The sequence below is a fragment of the Rhineura floridana genome, chromosome 21 (assembly GCF_030035675.1).
Source record: "Rhineura floridana isolate rRhiFlo1 chromosome 21, rRhiFlo1.hap2, whole genome shotgun sequence".
NCBI lineage: Eukaryota > Metazoa > Chordata > Lepidosauria > Squamata > Rhineuridae > Rhineura > Rhineura floridana.
The window spans coordinates 18,100,225-18,119,314 of record NC_084500.1 but is presented as its reverse complement, the minus strand read 5'-3'; the positions used below and the strand labels follow the sequence as shown (position 1 = coordinate 18,119,314).

At 46.7% G+C, this 19,090-nt stretch overlaps 2 protein-coding genes across 6 annotated transcripts in view; one reads left to right on the top strand and one right to left on the bottom strand.

The window, feature by feature from the left end:
* SPECC1 (sperm antigen with calponin homology and coiled-coil domains 1) overlaps positions 1-19,090 on the top strand; it is a 124,318-nt gene that overhangs the window by 98,985 nt on the left and 6,243 nt on the right. For all 5 annotated transcript variants that reach the window (XM_061605237.1, XM_061605239.1, XM_061605236.1 and 2 more), the window contains 4 exons: positions 1,614-1,767; positions 2,677-2,779; positions 14,777-14,893; positions 18,205-18,264. In XM_061605237.1, coding sequence (XP_061461221.1) covers positions 1,614-1,767; positions 2,677-2,779; positions 14,777-14,893; positions 18,205-18,264 — 434 coding nt within the window. The remainder of the gene's footprint in view (positions 1-1,613; positions 1,768-2,676; positions 2,780-14,776; positions 14,894-18,204; positions 18,265-19,090) is intronic.
* ZSWIM7 (zinc finger SWIM-type containing 7) overlaps positions 3,615-19,090 on the bottom strand; it is a 67,143-nt gene continuing 51,667 nt past the window's right edge. The window contains exons 7-9 of the mRNA XM_061605253.1: positions 10,065-10,180; positions 9,072-9,200; positions 3,615-5,185 (exon numbers count right to left, since the gene is read on the bottom strand). Of these exons, the coding sequence (XP_061461237.1) occupies positions 5,181-5,185; positions 9,072-9,200; positions 10,065-10,180 (250 nt within the window). The 3' untranslated portion in view covers positions 3,615-5,180. The remainder of the gene's footprint in view (positions 5,186-9,071; positions 9,201-10,064; positions 10,181-19,090) is intronic.

The following is a 19,090-nucleotide window of genomic DNA, read 5'->3' as shown; positions in this document are numbered from 1 at the left end:
AAGAAGAAGAACCACGCTTTATATTAGTCTCAAGGGGATTTATAAACATACCATAAAAAGATAAAAATAGTTTTTAAAACAGTAACCTCCCCCAAAAAACTGAAAAAAACCCCTCAACTAAAGATGCAAAATGAACAAGTAACACAGACATCTTTTCACCAAACATAAAAATGCAGCTAAACAAGTTCACTTGGAAATTTAAAAACATAAATATATGTGTGTGTGTTTGCATATACTGTATATATACATATATATCACACATACACATATATGTATATATATATATATCCTACCTTTGTATAATTTGTATCTTACCTTTTGGAATAGAAAATCCTACCAAGGCAGCTTACAAGTGACATGCAATTGCATATTTGAAAAACACAGTCAGCAATATTAGCATATCAAACCCACGTCTGAATCTGTCCCATGGGACCACTGATGGGAGTTTGCTCTGTCGGGGACAGGGCTTGAGAAGACAGTCTAGCTCACCTCCTCACCAACCTTCCAGGAGCCACATGCTAGTGGTGGGTGGGGCCAGAGGCAAAAAGTAGGTGGAGCAACAGATGTGACCAGCCATGCAAAAAACAGGTTCACACACAGACATGCCCACACCTCCATCTGAACAAGCAAGAAACATTATCCTATTTCTTTTCTTCAAACTATTTTTATTGAATTTTATAAAACCAAAGTGATAACATCTGGAACACCTAAAGATTGGAACCAGAATGAACAAGGATGGAGTCACTCGTAGTACAGGTTATATACTTACAGTAGATCTAATACGCAGCAGAGGACATATGAATTGAGATGAGGAACATAGACGAAGAGTGAGCAATTTGTGAGGGCGCTGCGCCATTAGCATTAACATAACCTCTCCATAGAGACACTTGCCTTGCCGGGGGAGAGAAAGCAGAGGCACGATTAGTCATGTCACTCAAAAAGGGAAACCAGACCCTATCGAATTTAAATATTGTCCTATTTCAAAGACACATCCCATCCAGGCAAAAGCACTTAAACAGGGTGCGGAACAGGGGCAGTGAGGCCTGGGAAGAGGGTTGTGGCCTGGGGAGAGGGCCAGACCCAGAAACCTAGAGGGCCGCATCTGGCCCTCAGGCCGTCCCCGCCTCTGCTTTAGCTGGAGGAGGCCTTAAGGTGGTCTTTGCTTCCATCCCACCCTCCCTCTCCTGAAATGCTTGTTGTAGGGCAGCCTTCTCAAGCCTGGTGCCCTCCAGATGTTTTGGACATCCTCAGCCAAGCACAGGAAAATGTGTGTGAGAGAGAGAGAGATTGTGGCTAAATTTTGTAGCACTGTTCCATTGTTGAGGAGGAGAGAAAGGGGGTTGTTACCTGCTTGCTTTTGTGCATGAGGCCTCCTTTGAAGAGCATCCCCTCTCTAGATGTCGTATCGGGGATTACCAACATGTAAACACACAAACAGGCCGCGGGGGGGGGGGTTAGTGCTCAGGTGTGGTGGCGGCAGAGGGGGACAGGGAGGTGTGCCCTACTCTGACAGGAGCCATTTGGCACGACTTTATTTCTCTCTGCGCCAGCAGCCCTCCTGAAGCACCGACTCTGAGAATCACTGTTCTGTGTGTGTTTGTCTTTTCCCGAAGACTTGCTGAAAGGGAGGAGCGAGGACTTGAAGCCAGACCATTTCCTCCGCAAGAGCCCCTCGCTGGAATCTCTCAGCAAGCCCTCCTCAATGACCTTTGCCGGCAGGATGCTCAACTCCCCCCACAGCGGCTTGAAACCCCCAAGCAAGCTCAGGTAAGTGAGCTGGAAGCTTAACCGGTGAGAAGAAATGCAGAAAGCTGCCTTCTACAGAGCCAGGTCCATCTGGCCCACTATGGTGTGCACTGGCCAGCAGCTGTTCCTCTGGGTTTTCCAGCCCTACCTGGAGATGCCTGGGATGGAGTCTGGGACCTTTTGTGTGGAGTGCAGGTGCTCTGCCACTGGGCCCATGCCCCTTGCAAGCACCGGTTGGTGTTGGCCCCCATTTTTTCATCTGAAGAAAAAAAGCAAGTTCCCAGCCCTTACTTGAGAGGAAGGGCCTTTATCCTGAGGGCTGTTGCTCAGTGGCAGAGTTCCTGCCTTGCACGCAGCAAGTCCAGGTTCAGTCCCCAATGGCATCTCCAGATAGGGCTGGGAGAGACTCTCTGCCTGAAACCCTGGAGAGCCATTGCTGCCAGTCAGTGTCGACAATACTCAGCTAGATGGACCAATGCTCTGACTCGGTATAAGGCAGTTTCCTATGCCCTCCCTCCCCCGGTGTGTTCTTTTAATAACAGATGCCTGCAACAATAGGCATTTCTCAAACGTTTCTCGAAATGCTACATGGCATCATTTCCATGGATCTGCTTGCATGTGTGTTTGTGGGGGGGAGATGGCAGCCCCCATAGGAACATAGGCAGCTGCCTTTCACTGAGTCAGAGCACTGGTCCATCAAGCTCAGTATCGTCTGCACTGATTGGCAGCGGCTCTCTGGGGTTTCAGGCAGGGGATGTTCCCAGCCCTACCTGGAGATGCTGTAGGGGACTGAACCTGGGACCTTCAGCATGCAAGGCAGGGGCCCTGCCAGTGCACTACGACGGCCTTACCATTTTTCAGAGCGAAGCTGGCTGAGCTAGTTAACAGGGGAGGTTCATTAACAAAATATTTCCTCCTTCCTGGTTCTAGCGTGGAGAGGAAGGACCCGCTGGCTGCTTTGGCGAGGGAGTACGGGGGCTCAAAGAGGAACGCCCTGCTGAAATGGTGTCAGAAGAAGATGGAGGGATACTCAGTAAGTAAACAGGTGGCCTCCTTTGTCTCATTGCCTGAGTGGCTTGCTTGTCGCCAAGATTGGTTTCACCAAAAACTTTGTCACCGCGCTGGTCAAACGCCCCCCCCCGTTACCACCGCCCACTCATCCATAAACACAGGAGCCTGCACTCTGCACAGCTATAATCTTCCCCCCCCCCAAGAGTGATCTTCCTTTGCTCTTCAGAGGATGTGCATCCCTGTTTCAGCAGCAAGCACTGATTTCTTTGGCCATATTGAAAGCTCATGCTCAGCCAGGTGGACCCCCACCCCACCCTGGACCCTGAAGGAAGCAACAGAGCTCCATTCCAGCACTTTAGATGGCAGCCCACCCTCAGAGCAGGAAAGGTGGCTCTATTTGTTGCTGTGCTTCCTTGGGCAGTTCCCCAGACAACCTGCGCATTGAGCATTCCTCTTGCAGGGAGAATAGACGACGTTGGCTGTTTAATGAGCAATTTGTTTGCAGAGAGGTTAGATGAGATGTTACACCAAAGCAAGCGTTATCCCACATTTTTCCTTGTCATGTTTCCCTGCATTTCCCAAGTGCATTTTTCCCTCACTCTCCTTATTGCTAAAAAGGGCCATATTTTGGGGAAGCGGGTGTGTTGCACAAGATTTCCCAATAAGTGGCAATTGTGCAGCCAGTGTGTGATTGAATCCCAATCAAAAATTGCAGCAATCTGGAAGCCCCCTTAGTCTCCGTGTGCAAACAAAAAGCAAAAACCTCCAATCCAAAACACACACACACCCCTCTTGGTTCAAAGGACAACAGAATTTATTTGGTTTCTTTTCATTTTTATTTTTGGCTCTCGAAGGGATCCCTGCTGCTCCTGAAGCAGCCATCCAACCCCCCCACACACACACACAAAAGGCATCTGTAATTTTTGGCCAGCGCTTCAGTGAGACTTTAATTTTATAGCTGCTTCACTTCCTAGCACGATTGTCTCCAAAGCAAAAAGGAAGGCCCCCTTCCCCTCATAAGCCAAAACTCTCTATGTGATGATGATGATGATTTGGTAGAGGGAGAGCTGAGCCTGTGAGGTGGGGGCAGCCCATGCATTCCCCAGACGTGAGCTGGCTGGCTTACTTGTTTTCCCCTCAACAGCACAGAAAAGTGGGGCAGCTTTTGCCAACCTGGTGCCCTCCAGATGTTTTGGACATCAGCCCAACCTGACACGGCCGTGTTTTGGACTACATCAGCCCCAGCCAGCATGTCTGTAGCAGCCAGGGCTGATGGGAGTTGCCGTCTGGCAGGCACGAGGTTGGTGAAGTCAACTGTCCTTCTGGAGCCACACTGAGAAGCTCAATCTTCCACAACTCCAGAAATTGTCTCCCTGAAATGCATTACTAATCAAGGTTTCTCCATAATAGAATAGTCTCCTACTAAGTTGGGGAGGCAACTTCCCTCAAGTGAATAGTCTATTCCTTTGCAAAGAAAGCAATCTGCCTCTCTGAATCCCAGTTGCTGTGAATCACAAGTGGGGAAGAGCGGCTGTTGCAATCAGGTCTTGCTTGTGGGCTTCCCAGCAGAAGCATCTGGTTTGGCCGCTCTGGCAACAGGATGCTGGACTAGGCAGGCCCCCTTTGGCCTGATCCAGCAGACGGGCTCTTCTTCCATTCTTATGTTCTTAAGGCTTTATTAGTGGAGTATCTCAGGGATTGCCTAAAGCTTTTAAAAGAGAATTCGCAAACTGATGCAAAAATTTAGTGAACTGAATTTAAGACTGGTTAAAAGAGCTGACTGACACATTTCTCCAGCCCTATTCTACAATTCCGATGGAGAATTGAATGTGACAATTCTATCATCTATCTATCTATCTATCTATCTATCTATCTATCTATCTAATCTAAAAAGTAACACGTAGCACAAAGCGCAGGGAGGGGTCAGTTTCAGCCAGGGACTTCCGCTTTCAATAACAAAACCTTCAGCTTTTGTGCAAAACACGTTCTCAATCTCTGTGACACTAGCCCAGGGCATCCTCGCTGTGCACGTCGGAGGCCTTATGCCGTTGACACCAGCTGTCCTTCCTGTCTCCTCCAGCCTGTTGACGTTATGACACTTTGGATAAGCTCAGGGGATGTGATGTCTTGCACCTCTCAAGAATCTGATTCCTCTTTATCCCAGAGACCCCAAGCGATTTCTTAGCAGAAGGGAGTCTGTGGATTGTCACAGTGCTGGGGGTTTCCCCTTGCGGATCCCCTGAGCTTCATCCCCCCTTTTGGGAAGACAAGGTATGTGGAAACAGAAAAAAGGGTCTCTTGTATCTGGGCTGCTGATGGACTAACTCCTGTTCCTTTGCTCTTGTCTCTTAGTATCATTAGCCTTGTCTTCGTTAATCATGTCATTAGCAGTTGGGCCATTATTTAAGTGCTCCGGCTCTTGTTTATCCTATGAAGAGGAATCATTTGTCAAAGGGCCAAACATCTCCAGATTAAGCTTCTTAGCACAGTACAACATTGTCCTATTTTTTTTTAACTAAATTAAACTAGGGATCAAGCGACACTTGTATCTCTTTTCTCAAACACACATTCTCTAGAACAAGAGTGGGTGCAGCTTTCAATAGCAAGGATGGCATAACTACGTGTTCATTGCAGATTAAACTTTACATGCTGAATTGCCGACCGTTATCCTTATTTGAGCTTGGCAGGCTTCAGCATTGTTTGTTTGTTTACTTACTTAAGTCATTTCTGTACCGCTTTATATTATTTGAGAAACAAATCTCAAAGCGGTTTACAACCTAGATTAAAACATTGTTGCTATGCTGGTGGCTGACTGAAAAATTCTGTTCCTTCTGCTCCAGAGGTGTGGAACCTGTGGCCCTCCAGATGCTTCTGGATTACAGTTCCCATCATCCCATTGGCCATGTTGGCTGCTGGGACTGCTTGGAGTTGGAGTCTGGAGGGCCACATATTTCCCATTGCCTTTCTATACTCTGATGTAGCTGTAAGAACATCAGAAGAGCCTGGGCCCCACCTTGTCCAGCATTCTGTTCTCACAGTGGCTAACCAGATGCCTCAACTGGAAGCCCACAAGCAAGACCTGAGCGCAACAGCACTCTCCCCAACTGTGATTCCCAGCCACTGGTATTGAGATACCGTGTTTCTGACAGTAGAGGGGAAATGTAGCTATCGTGGCTTAATAGCCTTCTCCTCCATGAATTTGTCTAATCTTTTAAAGCCACCCAAGTTGATAGCTGTCCCTAACCTTTGTGGAGCGAATTCTGTAAGTTTAATTCTGCGTTGCGTGAAGTAGTCCTTCCTTTTGTCTGTCCTAAATCTTCCAACTTTCAGCTGTACCAGACTGATGAAGTGGAAGCGAAAAGTGCGTTTCTTGGCCTGAGGAGAAATTTGCTTGATGATCCCTTGAGACAACTAATAAGCACTTTTTTATTGCAAAATGGCATGAGGTTTCTTAGGCAACCTCCTACTCCGTCAGATGCTAAGTCGGAGGCAGAGAAAGCAAATTAGAAGATTAGGTTAAAAGCCGAGCAAGAGAGGACCTTGTTTTCTTTCCGTATTAAAAAAAAAAAAAAAAAAAAAGGTTGTTTTTAACTCTTTTTAATGATGTATTTTAAAACTGTTGTAACCCACCCTGGGACCGTTGGGTGAGGAGCAAGTAAAAAAATTAAACAGTAATAATAAATAGCGAAAAAGTGGAGAATATACATCCCACCCTGGTAATAGCAGCCCAGCTACAGAGGAAATGAAGATTCCTCATAAAGTTCTGAAAAGAGGCAAGGCTCAAACAAGGAGCTGCAGGGGGACATCTTAGAACGATGGGTTAAGGCCGTCCATCAGTGGTGGTATACCCTTGGGGTCAGTGCCTCAGTGTCCTTAATGGGAGGTGCGAGGTACTTTTGGATAAGGCTCTGAATACAGCTGACCTTTTGGCTGCCTGGAAGCTTTAGCTAATCCCTAAAGTAAACACAATGACTCATTAGTCCTTGTTCAAGCTGTAGCCTGTTACCCGTAACTAAAAGGGTTGGGCGAGTTTGAAACCAGCTCCTCTCCAATCTGAAGGAAAGTGGATAGAAGAAAGGTTCTCTCCCTGTCTTGTAATGCTAGACCTGAGGGGTGTCTAACAGGGGTGTAGTCGTACAGGGTCTCGGGGGTCTTAGACCCTTTACTTTTTTGGGAGCAGGGTCTCAGCAGGGTCCCTATGTCTCCAGCATCCTACGAGCCAATCAGCATGAAAGAGGAGTCTCTTCTAACATGCTTCCTTGTCCTTTCCTGCTGATTGGAGCCAATCAGAGTGAAAGGGAAGTGAGTCAGCCACTGAGAAGACTCTTTTCAGTAGCTAACACTCTCCCTTGTCACGTTGATTGGCTCCAGGAGATGTCTGTTGTTGTGGGAGAAGGCATTAACAACGATCTCATTCTCAACCCAGCAGCAAAAAGGGACGGGGAGGGGGTGTGGCTGTGACTATCACGAAGGGACCCTGGCGTCCAATGAAAATGAACGCTGGAAAAATCAGGACAGTATTTCTCCCGACTATGAAACTCGCTCCAACAAGAGGCTGAAGTAGCCCCCAAGTTGGATAACGTTTATAGAGGGTTAGGCACCTCTGTGGAGGGAAAGGCTGTCACAATGGCTGTGCTGTCCTTCCACTCTTGGGCCGCGGTGCCTCTCAGTGCCAGATGCTGGGAATCACAAGCAGGGAAAGTGCCGTAGTGCTCAGGGCCCGCTCGCAGCCTTCCCAACGGGGCATCTGGTTGGCCACTGTGAGAACAAGATGCGGGAGTAGATGGGCTAGGCTCTTCTGATGCTGTGTGGCCTGTTGGTGTGACAGAGGTGATTGGGAGGTGCCTGAAATTGCACACCCACAGGAGACAGCCGCAGTGGCTTTCCAGCTGTGTTCTGAGGAGCCCAGAAGTTCCTCAACAGCACATTTACTTAACAGTGGCAGATCGTCCCTGAAAGATGGGGTGGTGTCTTGCTTGCACAGCCCTACTCAGCCACAAGTGATCTTGAGCCAATCAGACACTCTCTCTCAGCGGTCTCAACCTGCTTCGCAGGGTTGTTGTGAGGATAAAGTAGGGAGCACATGTACACTACCTTGAGTTCCTTGGAGGAAAGGTGACACAGGAAGCTGCCATTATTTAAGGTTGTATCCAGCTAAGCTATACTCAGCATACACCTACTGAAATTAATGATCCCCAGTCAGTCACATCCATTTATTTCAATTGGACTACTCTGAGTACTCTTTCGTAACTACTGTTCTGAATAGCACTAACAGTGCATACAGCTCTCTGAGTTGTATTCAGCTCAGTCCTGTTCAGAGTAAAGATTCATTCATTTAAAAATAAAGATTCATTCATTCATTCAGATTAGTCCCATTGACATTAATGGCCCTAAGTCAATCGTGCCCATTTACTCCCATAGTTCTACTCTGAAATGTTTCCAAAGCAGTGCGCAGCAGAAATGTTTTTAAAAAACCAAAATACAGAGTAGAAACAAATATATGCATAACAATTTAAACAAAAGAAACCCAACCCCAAACAAACCCAGATCTTAAAAGCACCACATTGCACAGATTCCAAAGAGTAACACGATGCAAAATGGCTCAGTCACCCTTCCGGAAAAGCTTTCTTAAGAAGATGCATTTTTTAATATCCGCCTCAAAGCCAAAATGTTTGGCACTTCTCTGAGTTCACTCTGAAGCAGATTCCATAGAGCTGGAGCCGCGGCTTTAAGGCCGGCTGCTTTCTACTCGATGTGAGTCATATCCCTGGGATATACAGAATGCTGAATGAGCCCTCATCAGAGGAATGCAGCTGCCGGACAGGAGTATATGAAGCAAGGCGGTTCCTTGGGTGACCTGGCTTCAAATGCTAAAAGCAAAAACTGGAACTGAGCTCGGTAGCATATCATTAGGCTAGTGGGGTTGGGAGGTGGCGATGGACCCTTGCTATTGATCTATTATATTTCTTGCTTGTTTGGGTGTGTTTTTGATCTGCACAACAACCCTGCGAGGTCAGTTAGGCAAAGAGAGAGTGACACGGCCCAAAGCTGACTGACCCTGCGAGACCCGTGGCAGAGTGTGGATCTAAACTCTCATCTTGCTTTGCCCGTGTAATCCAGCACTCTCTAACCGCTGCACAACAATAATTTAAGACGGCAGGGGTGGGGGCACTCTGTTCCTGCCCCAGGTAAGGGGAAAGCCTTCAATCTTCCCACAAGAGAAAATCCTTTTGTACCTTTGTGGTAGAAAGCTAATCCTCATCTTAGGTGGATTGTGTGTCCGTAGAGAGACAGTTTTGTAACACGCAGCTCACCTGATATGGCTGTGTGGAATTTCCTCATTTTGGTGGAAACTCCTCCGCAAGCGGGTTTCTCATTCTGGGCTTCGATACTGCCACGGCCCATTCTTTTCCAATCCTTCCTGTGTAGCTTTGTGGCCAGTTCTTCAGAAACAGAACACTCCCAACTTAGGATTCTTAGGTTTGAGGGGTGCGCTGGGGCAGAAATGAGCGAATCTGTCTAGTTTGGGTTCTAATTTCTCCATTTTGAAATTCAGCCCTCCACCTTTCCACATCAGTTGGCAATTATTATTTTTTTAGAAAGTCCTCATAAAAAATTGGGGTGAATCTCTCCTAATGTACATATTTTTGTCTGCAATTTTGCCTATGATAACCGATTTTTCCAAAGCGATTATCCCTATTTTCACAAATATATGCACACTTTACCCTGGGGTACACATTTTTGCATACCTTATGTGGCTGAAGAACCGCCTAGCCACACTCTGAGAAGTGCAAATTTTGAAGGGTGGCTGTGTTTCCAGTTCACACGTTTCAGAAAGTGCAAGTGAGGTGGGTTCACCTTTAAATGTGAACTGAATTGAATCCCTCTTCCATCCACAAGGGTAGAGGTGGAGGAGAGGCTTACAGCAGCAGCAAAGCCTCACTGTTTAGTTCCTTACCCTGGGGAGTGATTTAGAGGCCTGTCAGAGCAAAAACGTTCACTGGGCACATATTTCTTACTGGAGACTTCCTGGCTAAGGCCTGTCAGTGCCGTCTCCTGCCCACTTATGATTTACCACAGCATGGCAGTGCTGAAAGCTGTCAGAAGTCAGGCTGAGATAATCCCCCAGAGTTTTGCCTGCGTTATTTCAGAAGCTGCTGCATGCAGAAAAAGGGCCGCAGCTTAATTTAGCAGCTCTGTGAATGGTGTGAAGGTGGTTCTTTTCAAAAAAAAAAAAAAACCCCAATCAAACAACTCCAGTGAAAACTATCTGAACACTAAAAATACAAGGCTGCTGTCTTACGTACCTGGGAGTAGGGATGGAAGCATTGCTTTCCACCCTGCATTTGTCCCGTGCGGCGTGTTTCCATTCCACTGCAGTTTGTCTTCTGCCAAAAAATGATGCTGTTTGCCTCGCTGTCCACTGTAGAGAAATTGTGTCAGTTATGCAGTTCACATAATTAATTACGTAAGTTATGTTGTCATTGTGTTATTCTCCCTTTTCGTTTCAGTGCGAAGGAAACGCTACACATATGGGGGGGGGAATGTAATCAATTATGTGTCGTTTACGCATGGAAAGCAACAGCAAATGCAGATAGTATTCCCTGGATTCATTTCCGTTCTGGACATGGGACGGATGAGCAAACATGGGCAATTTCTGCTCTTGTTTCTGTTTTCGTCAGAATTCTCTGACATCCTTACCTGGGAGTAAGTCCTATTGAAGGCATTAGGACTTAGCGCTAAGTAAACGTGCAAAGGATTGCATTGTAAAAAGCAGGAAGGGCCTAAAATCAAACTTCTGCAAAAGCTTCATTTAGTTTGCTTCCTCTTGAATTACAGTTTCTGCCTCTCCCCATCTTCTCTCTCCTCACCCCCCATTTCTTATTTGTTGTTTTGTTATTTCAATTATAAGCCTTCTGTCTCGGCCTTGTTGACTTTTAAAATATTTGTGCAGGACCGAGTTATGTTAGATGCTTAAGGAATAATAAATATCACCCCTATTCGGGCTGTCTCGATTACTGTGACCAGGCAGCTGCCAATGGATGGTCAGGGACTTTTAATATGAAACAGAACTGATGGTGTCCCTTGATAGCTGGACATCTTTCTTCCCTGCCTTCGGCCAGCAATGCCCTTCAGCTTCTACGAGGGACAGTGGAAAATGGCTTGCGTTTTTAGCTTGAATGGAGAGAGGGCTTTCTCTTTCCTTTTTCTGCAGCTAGCTAGCTTGGGTGGGACATATTGGTGGAAAGCTGCGTAGTCGCTCTGGGGAATCAGAGGGTGCTTCCAAGCTGCCGTTACTTTTGAGTGGGTTTCAGTCATACACCAAGTTCAGCACTGGAGTCTGGTCCATTTGGGCAAATTGGCCACTGTCCCCTCCGACCTCAGTCTGCTTCCCTCCTGGCTTACAACCAGCTCAAGGGGTCGCCCTGGCTGTCCGCTTCCTCCTCAAGTCTCAGTTTTACCCTTGTAGAACTCAGCAGGGAGGAAGCTCTCCCCCTCGTTTGCTCTGACTCCGCCGCCCTTCTGCCTCCATGCCTTCCGTCCAACGGAAAGCTGATTTGGTACTGGTGCTGAGCAGGGAAGGGCCGTAGCTCTGTGGCAGAGCATCTGCCTTGGATGCAGAAGGTCCCACATTCAATCCCCAACGGCATCTCCAAACAGGGCTGGGAGAGATTCATGCCTGAAACCCTGGAGAGCCGTTGCTGCCAGTCAGTGCTGCCAGTACAGAGCTGGATGGACCAAAGGAAGCGACAGGATAATGCACCGGGAAATGTGGGCTAACAATCACTTGGGGCATCGTCTAACCTCCCCGCCAACAAACCAGACCATCGTCTAAACTCCCCGCAACCCTTGTGCAAACAAATCAGGACGAATGCTCAACTCACGGGTTGCCTAGAAGCACCCTGGGAAAGTAGGCGTCTGGATGGCAGCAACGCAGCGGAGCTCTTTCCTTCCTGCCCTGCTTGTAGGCTTCCCCGGAGGAGGCATCTGTTGGCCGGCTGTGGGAAAACAGGATGCTGGCCTGGAGGGCCTCTTGGCCTGATCTGGCAGTGGCCCTTGACTACATGGCCTCAATCGTGCATGGGAAAGAGGTCCTTGTCACCCTCCTCCTCCCACTCCTTCCTTCATTTCCTGGTATCCCATTTAAGATTCCCTGACATTGCTCTTGTCTTCAGCAGTCAAGGTCGAGGTTGACGTCGGCGAGGTCCTTCTTACCCTCCCTGTTGCCTGTGTCCGCCGTGTCCCTCCCCAAATGCCTGTTGCAAGTGGGATTACAGCATGCAGGACCAGGGAGTGGGGCTGGCGTGTCCAGATCCTCCTGGCCTTGTGCAGGCGGAGTGGGAGATGTCCCTTTCCTGGCTAAGATAAGCAAAGTTGGGATAACTTTTCTCTGGTGACTTCCTGTTTTGGACAACCAGAGTTTGCTTCTAACGTTGGCAGTGTTACTTACAGCAACCAGCCAGGATAACATCTCTACAGGTCTTAACTCCCTTGCAAGAAGATCCGGTTCTGTCTTACTTGTTTTGCCTTTTTCTCTCATTCTTCCGCCAAGGTGCTCAGGGAGGCATTTGCAGGCCTCTCCTGTTTTGCCTGGTGTAGTGGTTAGAGTGTCAGACTGTGGTTCAAATCCCCACTCGGGTATGAAGCTCACTGGGGTGGCCCTTCGGCCTGTCACTTTCTCTCAGCCTCACCTACCTCACAGGGTTGTCGCAAGGATAAAATGGAAAGAAGATACGTGTTTGCCACCTTGAGCCCATTGAAATGGCTGGCTACTCAGAAAACATTTTAAACAGCTGCGTAGGCCTGTTTGCACAAAAGAAGCCTTCAAGAAGAGATGCCTGAAAGTCAAAAGCGTGGATATCGTGCTAAAATACAACATTCCATAATCCATTTTTTCTTCATTTTTTTTCAATTTTTCAGAAAAAACAAACAAAAAAGGCTACAGAAAAAAAAGGGGGAAACATTTTTTTTCTCAATTTTTCTGATTTTTTCCCAGGCCTTCACATCTCTAGATCTGATCCAGGAGGATCATCCAGCCTCCCACCAAACAAATCAGAATGAATGGTCACTAAATAGCCAACTTGTCCTCTAATCTCCCTGCAAACAAATCCGGATGAATGTTCAATGAACAGGTTGCCTGGAAGCTCCCCACTCCACCCCAGCCAAGGAATCATAGTCCCTGTCCCCATACAGCAAAATCCCCCGGGGAAGGCACAACATTACTTTTTTTACCCAGGGCAGGAGAGTGGCTTCAGCTATCCGTGCCCAGGGCACTCACCAGCCCCACAGATCAGCCACGCTGCATTCCAAACCACACAGCCTTCCGCAAGATGCTTGGGGGGTGGGGAGGGTGTTTTTGCACCCGTGTGGAGTACGCAGAGATGAGGCGCATCGCCGCAGGTTGACAGATAGCAATGTGCGACTTTTATTCTCCTGTTTTTGAAAAGTGGCAAAGCGAGCTAATCCAATCTTAGCCAAGCTCCTTAATGTAATTAAAATTATGCCAGGAGCATGGGGGGGGATGGTAATTAAGATTTGGGACTTGGGGGAATAGAGCTGTTTTTTCCCCCGTCCACAAGATCGTTGCTTCTCACTACTGCATTGAAACGCTGGACTCACAGCCAAGATGTTAATTTTATAGGCCGGGGGGGGGGGGGGAGGCATCGATCTTGCAACGACAACTTGTATCCAAAAGGCCTTTTATTTTGTATTATTGCCACTGATTGGGGTTGATTGCTCGTTTTATCCTGGGGCTGTCTGTGTGCTACAGGGACATGGAACCTCAGCCCAGTTATCTTGCTTTTTCGGCATAGAGTTGCTGACTTGTGGGGGGGGGGGTGACTTGTAAGCAGCCCTCTGTCTGATACAGGAGATGCACAGCTAGATCATCCTGAGCGGAGGGGCATCCAGCCGTGGCTTGAGGGGACTCTTCCCCAAGGGAGAGACCCTCCCGACCCCCATTTTAGGCAAATTGTTGAGCCTCTTTTGCTGTTGAGAAGTTCCTTCTTAGGAATTGCTTGACGATCAGATCCATCTCTAGTCCATATTGCTGGTGCCAGCAGATGCCTCTGGCAAGCCCACAAGTGGGATCGTTCAAGTATTTCTTCCCAGCGAGATTCCAGTCCTCATGGTGCTGAATTAAGGACTGCATTAAATTGGCTTATTACATTGAGTCAGACCATTAGTCCATCTACCTTAGTATTGTCAACACTGGCTGGCAGCAGGTCTCTAGGGTTTTAGACTGGGGTCTTTCGTTTCCCTGCCTGGAGACGCTGGGGACGGCAGCCAAGGCCTTTAGCGTGCAAAGCAAGTGCTTGGCCACCACTGACAGGAGGGCAGGCAGGGACCAGTTTTTATATAACACCAGGTTCCTGGTTTTGCCAGCACGGTTCAAAATCAAGTCACACAGGCAAAGGCACAGTGCTTGCAAGCCTTGGCCTACATTGTACTCCCAGCTCCCAGTGGCCAACATGGCCAGTGGTCAGGGATGAAGGGAGCTGGAGTCCAACGGCATCTGGAGGGCATCGGGACCCCCCATCCGTTCACAAATATGTGTTTGTTTATTATTGTCACTTATTGCTTGCCCTTCACCCAGAGTGCATTACAACAACCTTCGAATACAGTGTTAAAAACAATTAAAAACTATCAGAATCACACAAAAATAGGGTGGGTTGTAAAAATATGCCTCTCAGGTGTCAAAGGCCGGGGAAAGGAGGTTCGTCTTCAGCAATTGCCTAAAACTGTACAGCGAAGTTGTGAGACGCACCTCGGTGGGGAGTTCCCACAATGTAGGGGCCCTCTCCTGGGCCACTTCACCCCCAAGCAGTCTTCGCCAACCTAGTGCCCTCCAGATTTTTTTGGATAACAATTCCTATCTACCCTGAAAAATGGGAGGGCGCCAGGTTGGCAATGGCTGATGTTCTGAATTGAGCAGGCCTGTGGCCACAAAGACCCGCTCAGTGCTGTTTCTTCCCGCTCCCCTCTGCTATGCCACCTTCCCTTCTGTTCCCTCCCACAGAACATCGACATCACCAACTTTAGCAGCAGCTGGAGCGACGGCCTGGCCTTCTGCGCCCTCTTGCACACCTACCTGCCCGCTCACATTCCCTACCAGGAGCTCAACAGCCAGGACAAGGTGAGTCCCTCCTCCATTACCATCGTCGCCACTGCCACCCATTGGATGGTGGGCAAGGGGGGGAACGTTACCGGAGAGAGTGCCCTCTACTGATGTGGAGTGGAATGGCATAGTTGCAGGGTAAAATAACGATTTGCCCAAGACACACATACCCTCCCAAATCCACAGACCAGGCACTGAGGAATGGCAGAGAGGGGAGGAGTGAAAGCAGGTGGTAGTAATGCTTGTGGACTAGTAACTTTTTAATAATCTGTGCTGGGTCTACTTTTTTTAAAAAATGTAAAATAAATAAGGTTAATGTTTAGCTATTTATAAGTATTTCTAACTAGCAACATTTTAACAATCTGCCCTAATAATTTACTTTAAAATAATACTTTACTTTAAAAAAGTAAAAAAATAAATAAGGCTAATTATTAGCTAATTATAAGTATTTCTAAGTAATACCCTTTTACTCTGGGTCTTCCTTTTTTAAAAAAAACCCACAAATAAATAATAAGATTAATGGTTGCTTATTTTTTTTAAAAAAAATATTTCATCACAAAAGCGACCCCAGGAACAGGGCACAGAATTAATAAATGAGTAAAACCACTTGAGTAAATAATAAATAAATGAAACGGGGCCCTTCTAATGGAGTTCTTTGCTGTTTGTACATATTTATTGTGTTGTGTGTGAATATTATCATTGCTTTAGTTTAAAAAAAGATGCAAAACATATATTGAGAGATCAGAAAGATACAGAGAATCAGTATATAAATTCTAATCAGTTGTATCTAGAAAGGTAAAAGTAATCAATATATATAAATTCTCAGATTTCTGCAGGATGTGTTGATGGCACTTTCTGCGGTAAAGATATAAATAAAAAATAGTATTATTGTTGGTAATGATAGTATGATGGAAGATTTTCCTGTGAGATCTGAGTGTGTGTCCCCCTCCTCATCATAAGTGCCTGCAGGCACCGCATTTGCCACCCATGACCTAATCACCTGTGGCGAATTGAGAATTCCCTCCAGGATACCAGGTAGGGAAACATTTTACAAAAAGTTAGTTTTTGACAAATAATAATGAAAGCTATTTACAGAGCTCCTTTTTATAAAGCTGCACAGGGACTGTTGTTTTTAAGGATGCAACCTAATAGGTGCTTAAAGCCTAAGAGAGGCTAAGCCGTACGTAAACAAGGAGGGCAAATGATATTTAGCTCTTCAAACAATTGCAAGGAAGGAGAAGTGTACATACCGGGAAGGGGTGAGAATGAGGGATGGACATTCCAAGAGGGTGGTATCAGCAGCGCAAAAGCAGCGAAAAGAGACATTTAAAAACTAACCCTGTTCCTCAAAGGCAAGTTTGCACTCATAGGAAATTGCCTTATAGCAAATCAGTCGATTTGTCTTTTTACCCTAGTAATGTCTGCTCTGACTGGCAGCAGCTCTCGGGCAAAGAAGAGTCTTTCTCATAGCTTGCTACCTGAACTTTTTATTATTATTAAATGAAGATATCCAGGACTGGATCTGATACCTTATGCCTGTGAACTCCATCCTCTGCTACCAAGCTATAACCCCTATCCACGGAGACCGCCAAAGTCTCCACAGCGACAATAAGGGCTAGGAACCTGACGGAATTTAAAAATAAGTTGTTTGTGTGGTCTCCTTTCAAGGAATGACTCCTCTCATTGTCTTCCTACTTCTAATAACGCTTTCAACAGGGCAGTAAATGCTGAACAGTGCAATGCTGTGCCTGCCCCACTGAAGTCAATGGGGCTCACTCCCTGGTAAGCTTAAAGGCTGAAAGGTAGTATAAGCACTTTTCAGCGCCTTGGACAGCGCCTTGGAAGTTCGGGCTAAAACCCGGAGTGGATCCCACTGCCCCACTGCCATGGCGTCACCAGCCACATCCAGAGGCTATGGGAGGCTGCTCCGCTGCCATCGCTGCAGTTATAATGTCTTCTGTACCAAATGGGAAGTCACCAGTGGAGTCTGAAACTCATTTCTCACCCCACTTAGGTATGCTTGGATTCACTTCCCTTTGTGGGTTTTGAATAAAGGGACACCTGTCACTTTTCAGTGGAGGGCTGGGTTTCCTGATGAGGAGGTTGCAGTTGCCCTCTTATTTCTCTCCTTTTAAAAATACAAACACAAACCAAAACCAACTTATGTAACTTTTTCTTCTTAACAAATAAGTTCACTTCATTCATATGTAATTCAAGATGGGCAGTTCACAAGAACAGAAACTTGTAACAGGCCAACAAGGAAAGAGACCATTAATACCTTCTCAAAATCATTCCTTTACTCAATAACTTACTGGTTTTATAATTACAAAATGGACAAGGTTTCCAAGCATACCTTCTCTAGGAAATCTGCCACTTCATTTCAATATATGTCAGATCCCCCCCCGGCAATAATTTATGTGTGATAATAATGCTTTGAACTGACTCTCTGATACCTCCAACAGCACAGATAACTTTGACATAATCCTAACGGGTCAGGTTTTTTCTACACAGGTTCCTTCCTCAAGCAACGACAGTTGTAGCTATTTCAAATATTTAGCTATTAAAATGCTGTAGCTGATAGATTACTCTCCAAAACCTGATTGTCCTCCCTTACTGAACGTCCGAGAATATTCAGCAGCCTATGGGCTGATCTAGCTAAAGGGGGGAGGCTGTGCCCCTCCAGATGTGGCTGGGCTCCAGCGCCCATCACTGATTTAAAAGGTCAGGGCTCTCCCACTCCAACAAAAGTTAACAACAAACTATCAATAAAACTTCCCATAGCATGAATGAATGAATGTTTATTTCGGTCCATGACCAGCAAGCTTCCCATAGCAATAAACAAGCAAACAGACTGACTCAAGATTCAGTAGCCAAATCACAAAACACTGAAATTGTCTGTTGTTTTGGCTACCATACACATTTTGCAATCTTCCCTGATATACTGCAGTTTTGTATGTTACTTCCATAAATATATGAGCTTTTGTGCACATTCTCTTCAAATAGATGCATTTTATCCACATTGGTTGTCGAACTGCACTGCAGAATTCAGAGGAGTGCAGGTTTCGAAGGAGGGCTGTGTTTTGGTTCACATATTAGTTTGAGAAATGTGAATTAGGTTGTTTCTCATTAAAATGCAAGCAAAACCAAATTTCTTCTCCGTCCCTCACCGTAATGCAAAAGGCCCTTTCCTGTACCACAGCTGAACAGATGTCTGGTGGCAACTGGACGCGGGATGAGGTGGTGGGCAGGCTGGCCAGCTGATATCGGGGAAAGCATTCCTTCTAGCCTGACATCTTTGTTGTCTCTGCCTCTCCTCTCCCTCTCTCCAGAAAAGAAATCTCCTTTTGGCTTTCCAAGCTGCTGAAAGCATTGGCATCAAACCCAGTTTGGTGAGTGCTTTTGTTCTTTTGGGGTGTGGAGGAGATGAGGCTGGAGTTGGGGGGGGGGGCACATTTACACTTATAGGAAAACAGCGGCTAGGAGTGTGGATAGGGTGGTTTTTTTAATTTCTCTAATCATTCGGTAGGCTTAATGTTTGCAGTCGTTGGCCAAATCTATCAAGGTGCTGTCGACAGAGGAATCCCCACCCCCCCAAAAAGCTAGCAAAAGGAAGGGGCTGATTTAGACCTGGGTAGGCTGCCTGCCCCACACTCCTTTCTGTCCAGAAAAACAGGCTTGAATCCCCAGCTCAGAATGTGCTGCTGAGTATCTGTTTTATTACATTTATTGCCCACTTTTCCTCAAAGCTCAAGTCCCTCCAGTTTTTATCCTCAAGCAACAACCCTGTGAGGTAGATAGGCTTGGCTGAGAGAAGATGATTGGCCCTAAGGTCACCCAGAGATCTTCAAGGCTGAGTAGGGATTTGAACCCGTGACTCCTCAGCTCTAGGTCACCTCCACACCATACTTTTAAAACACTTAGGCCACTTTAACAGTCATGCCCCCCCCCAAAAAAGAATGTTGAGAAGTGTAGCTTAAGAGTGCTGCAAGTTGCAGCTTTGTGAGGGGTAATTACAGTTCCCAGGATCCTTTGGGGGAAGCCATGATGATTAAAGTGCTATAAATGTGCTGTAAATGTGTGGTATGGATGTGACCCTCGTCTGATTTAGTCTGGACCCATGGCACCTTTGTGGCGGTTTCCGATGTGTGGGCAAGCAACATTCTGGCTTACTGCTGAGCAAATGCTCACTCTTTGCTTTTTTATGGCTTCCTTCCC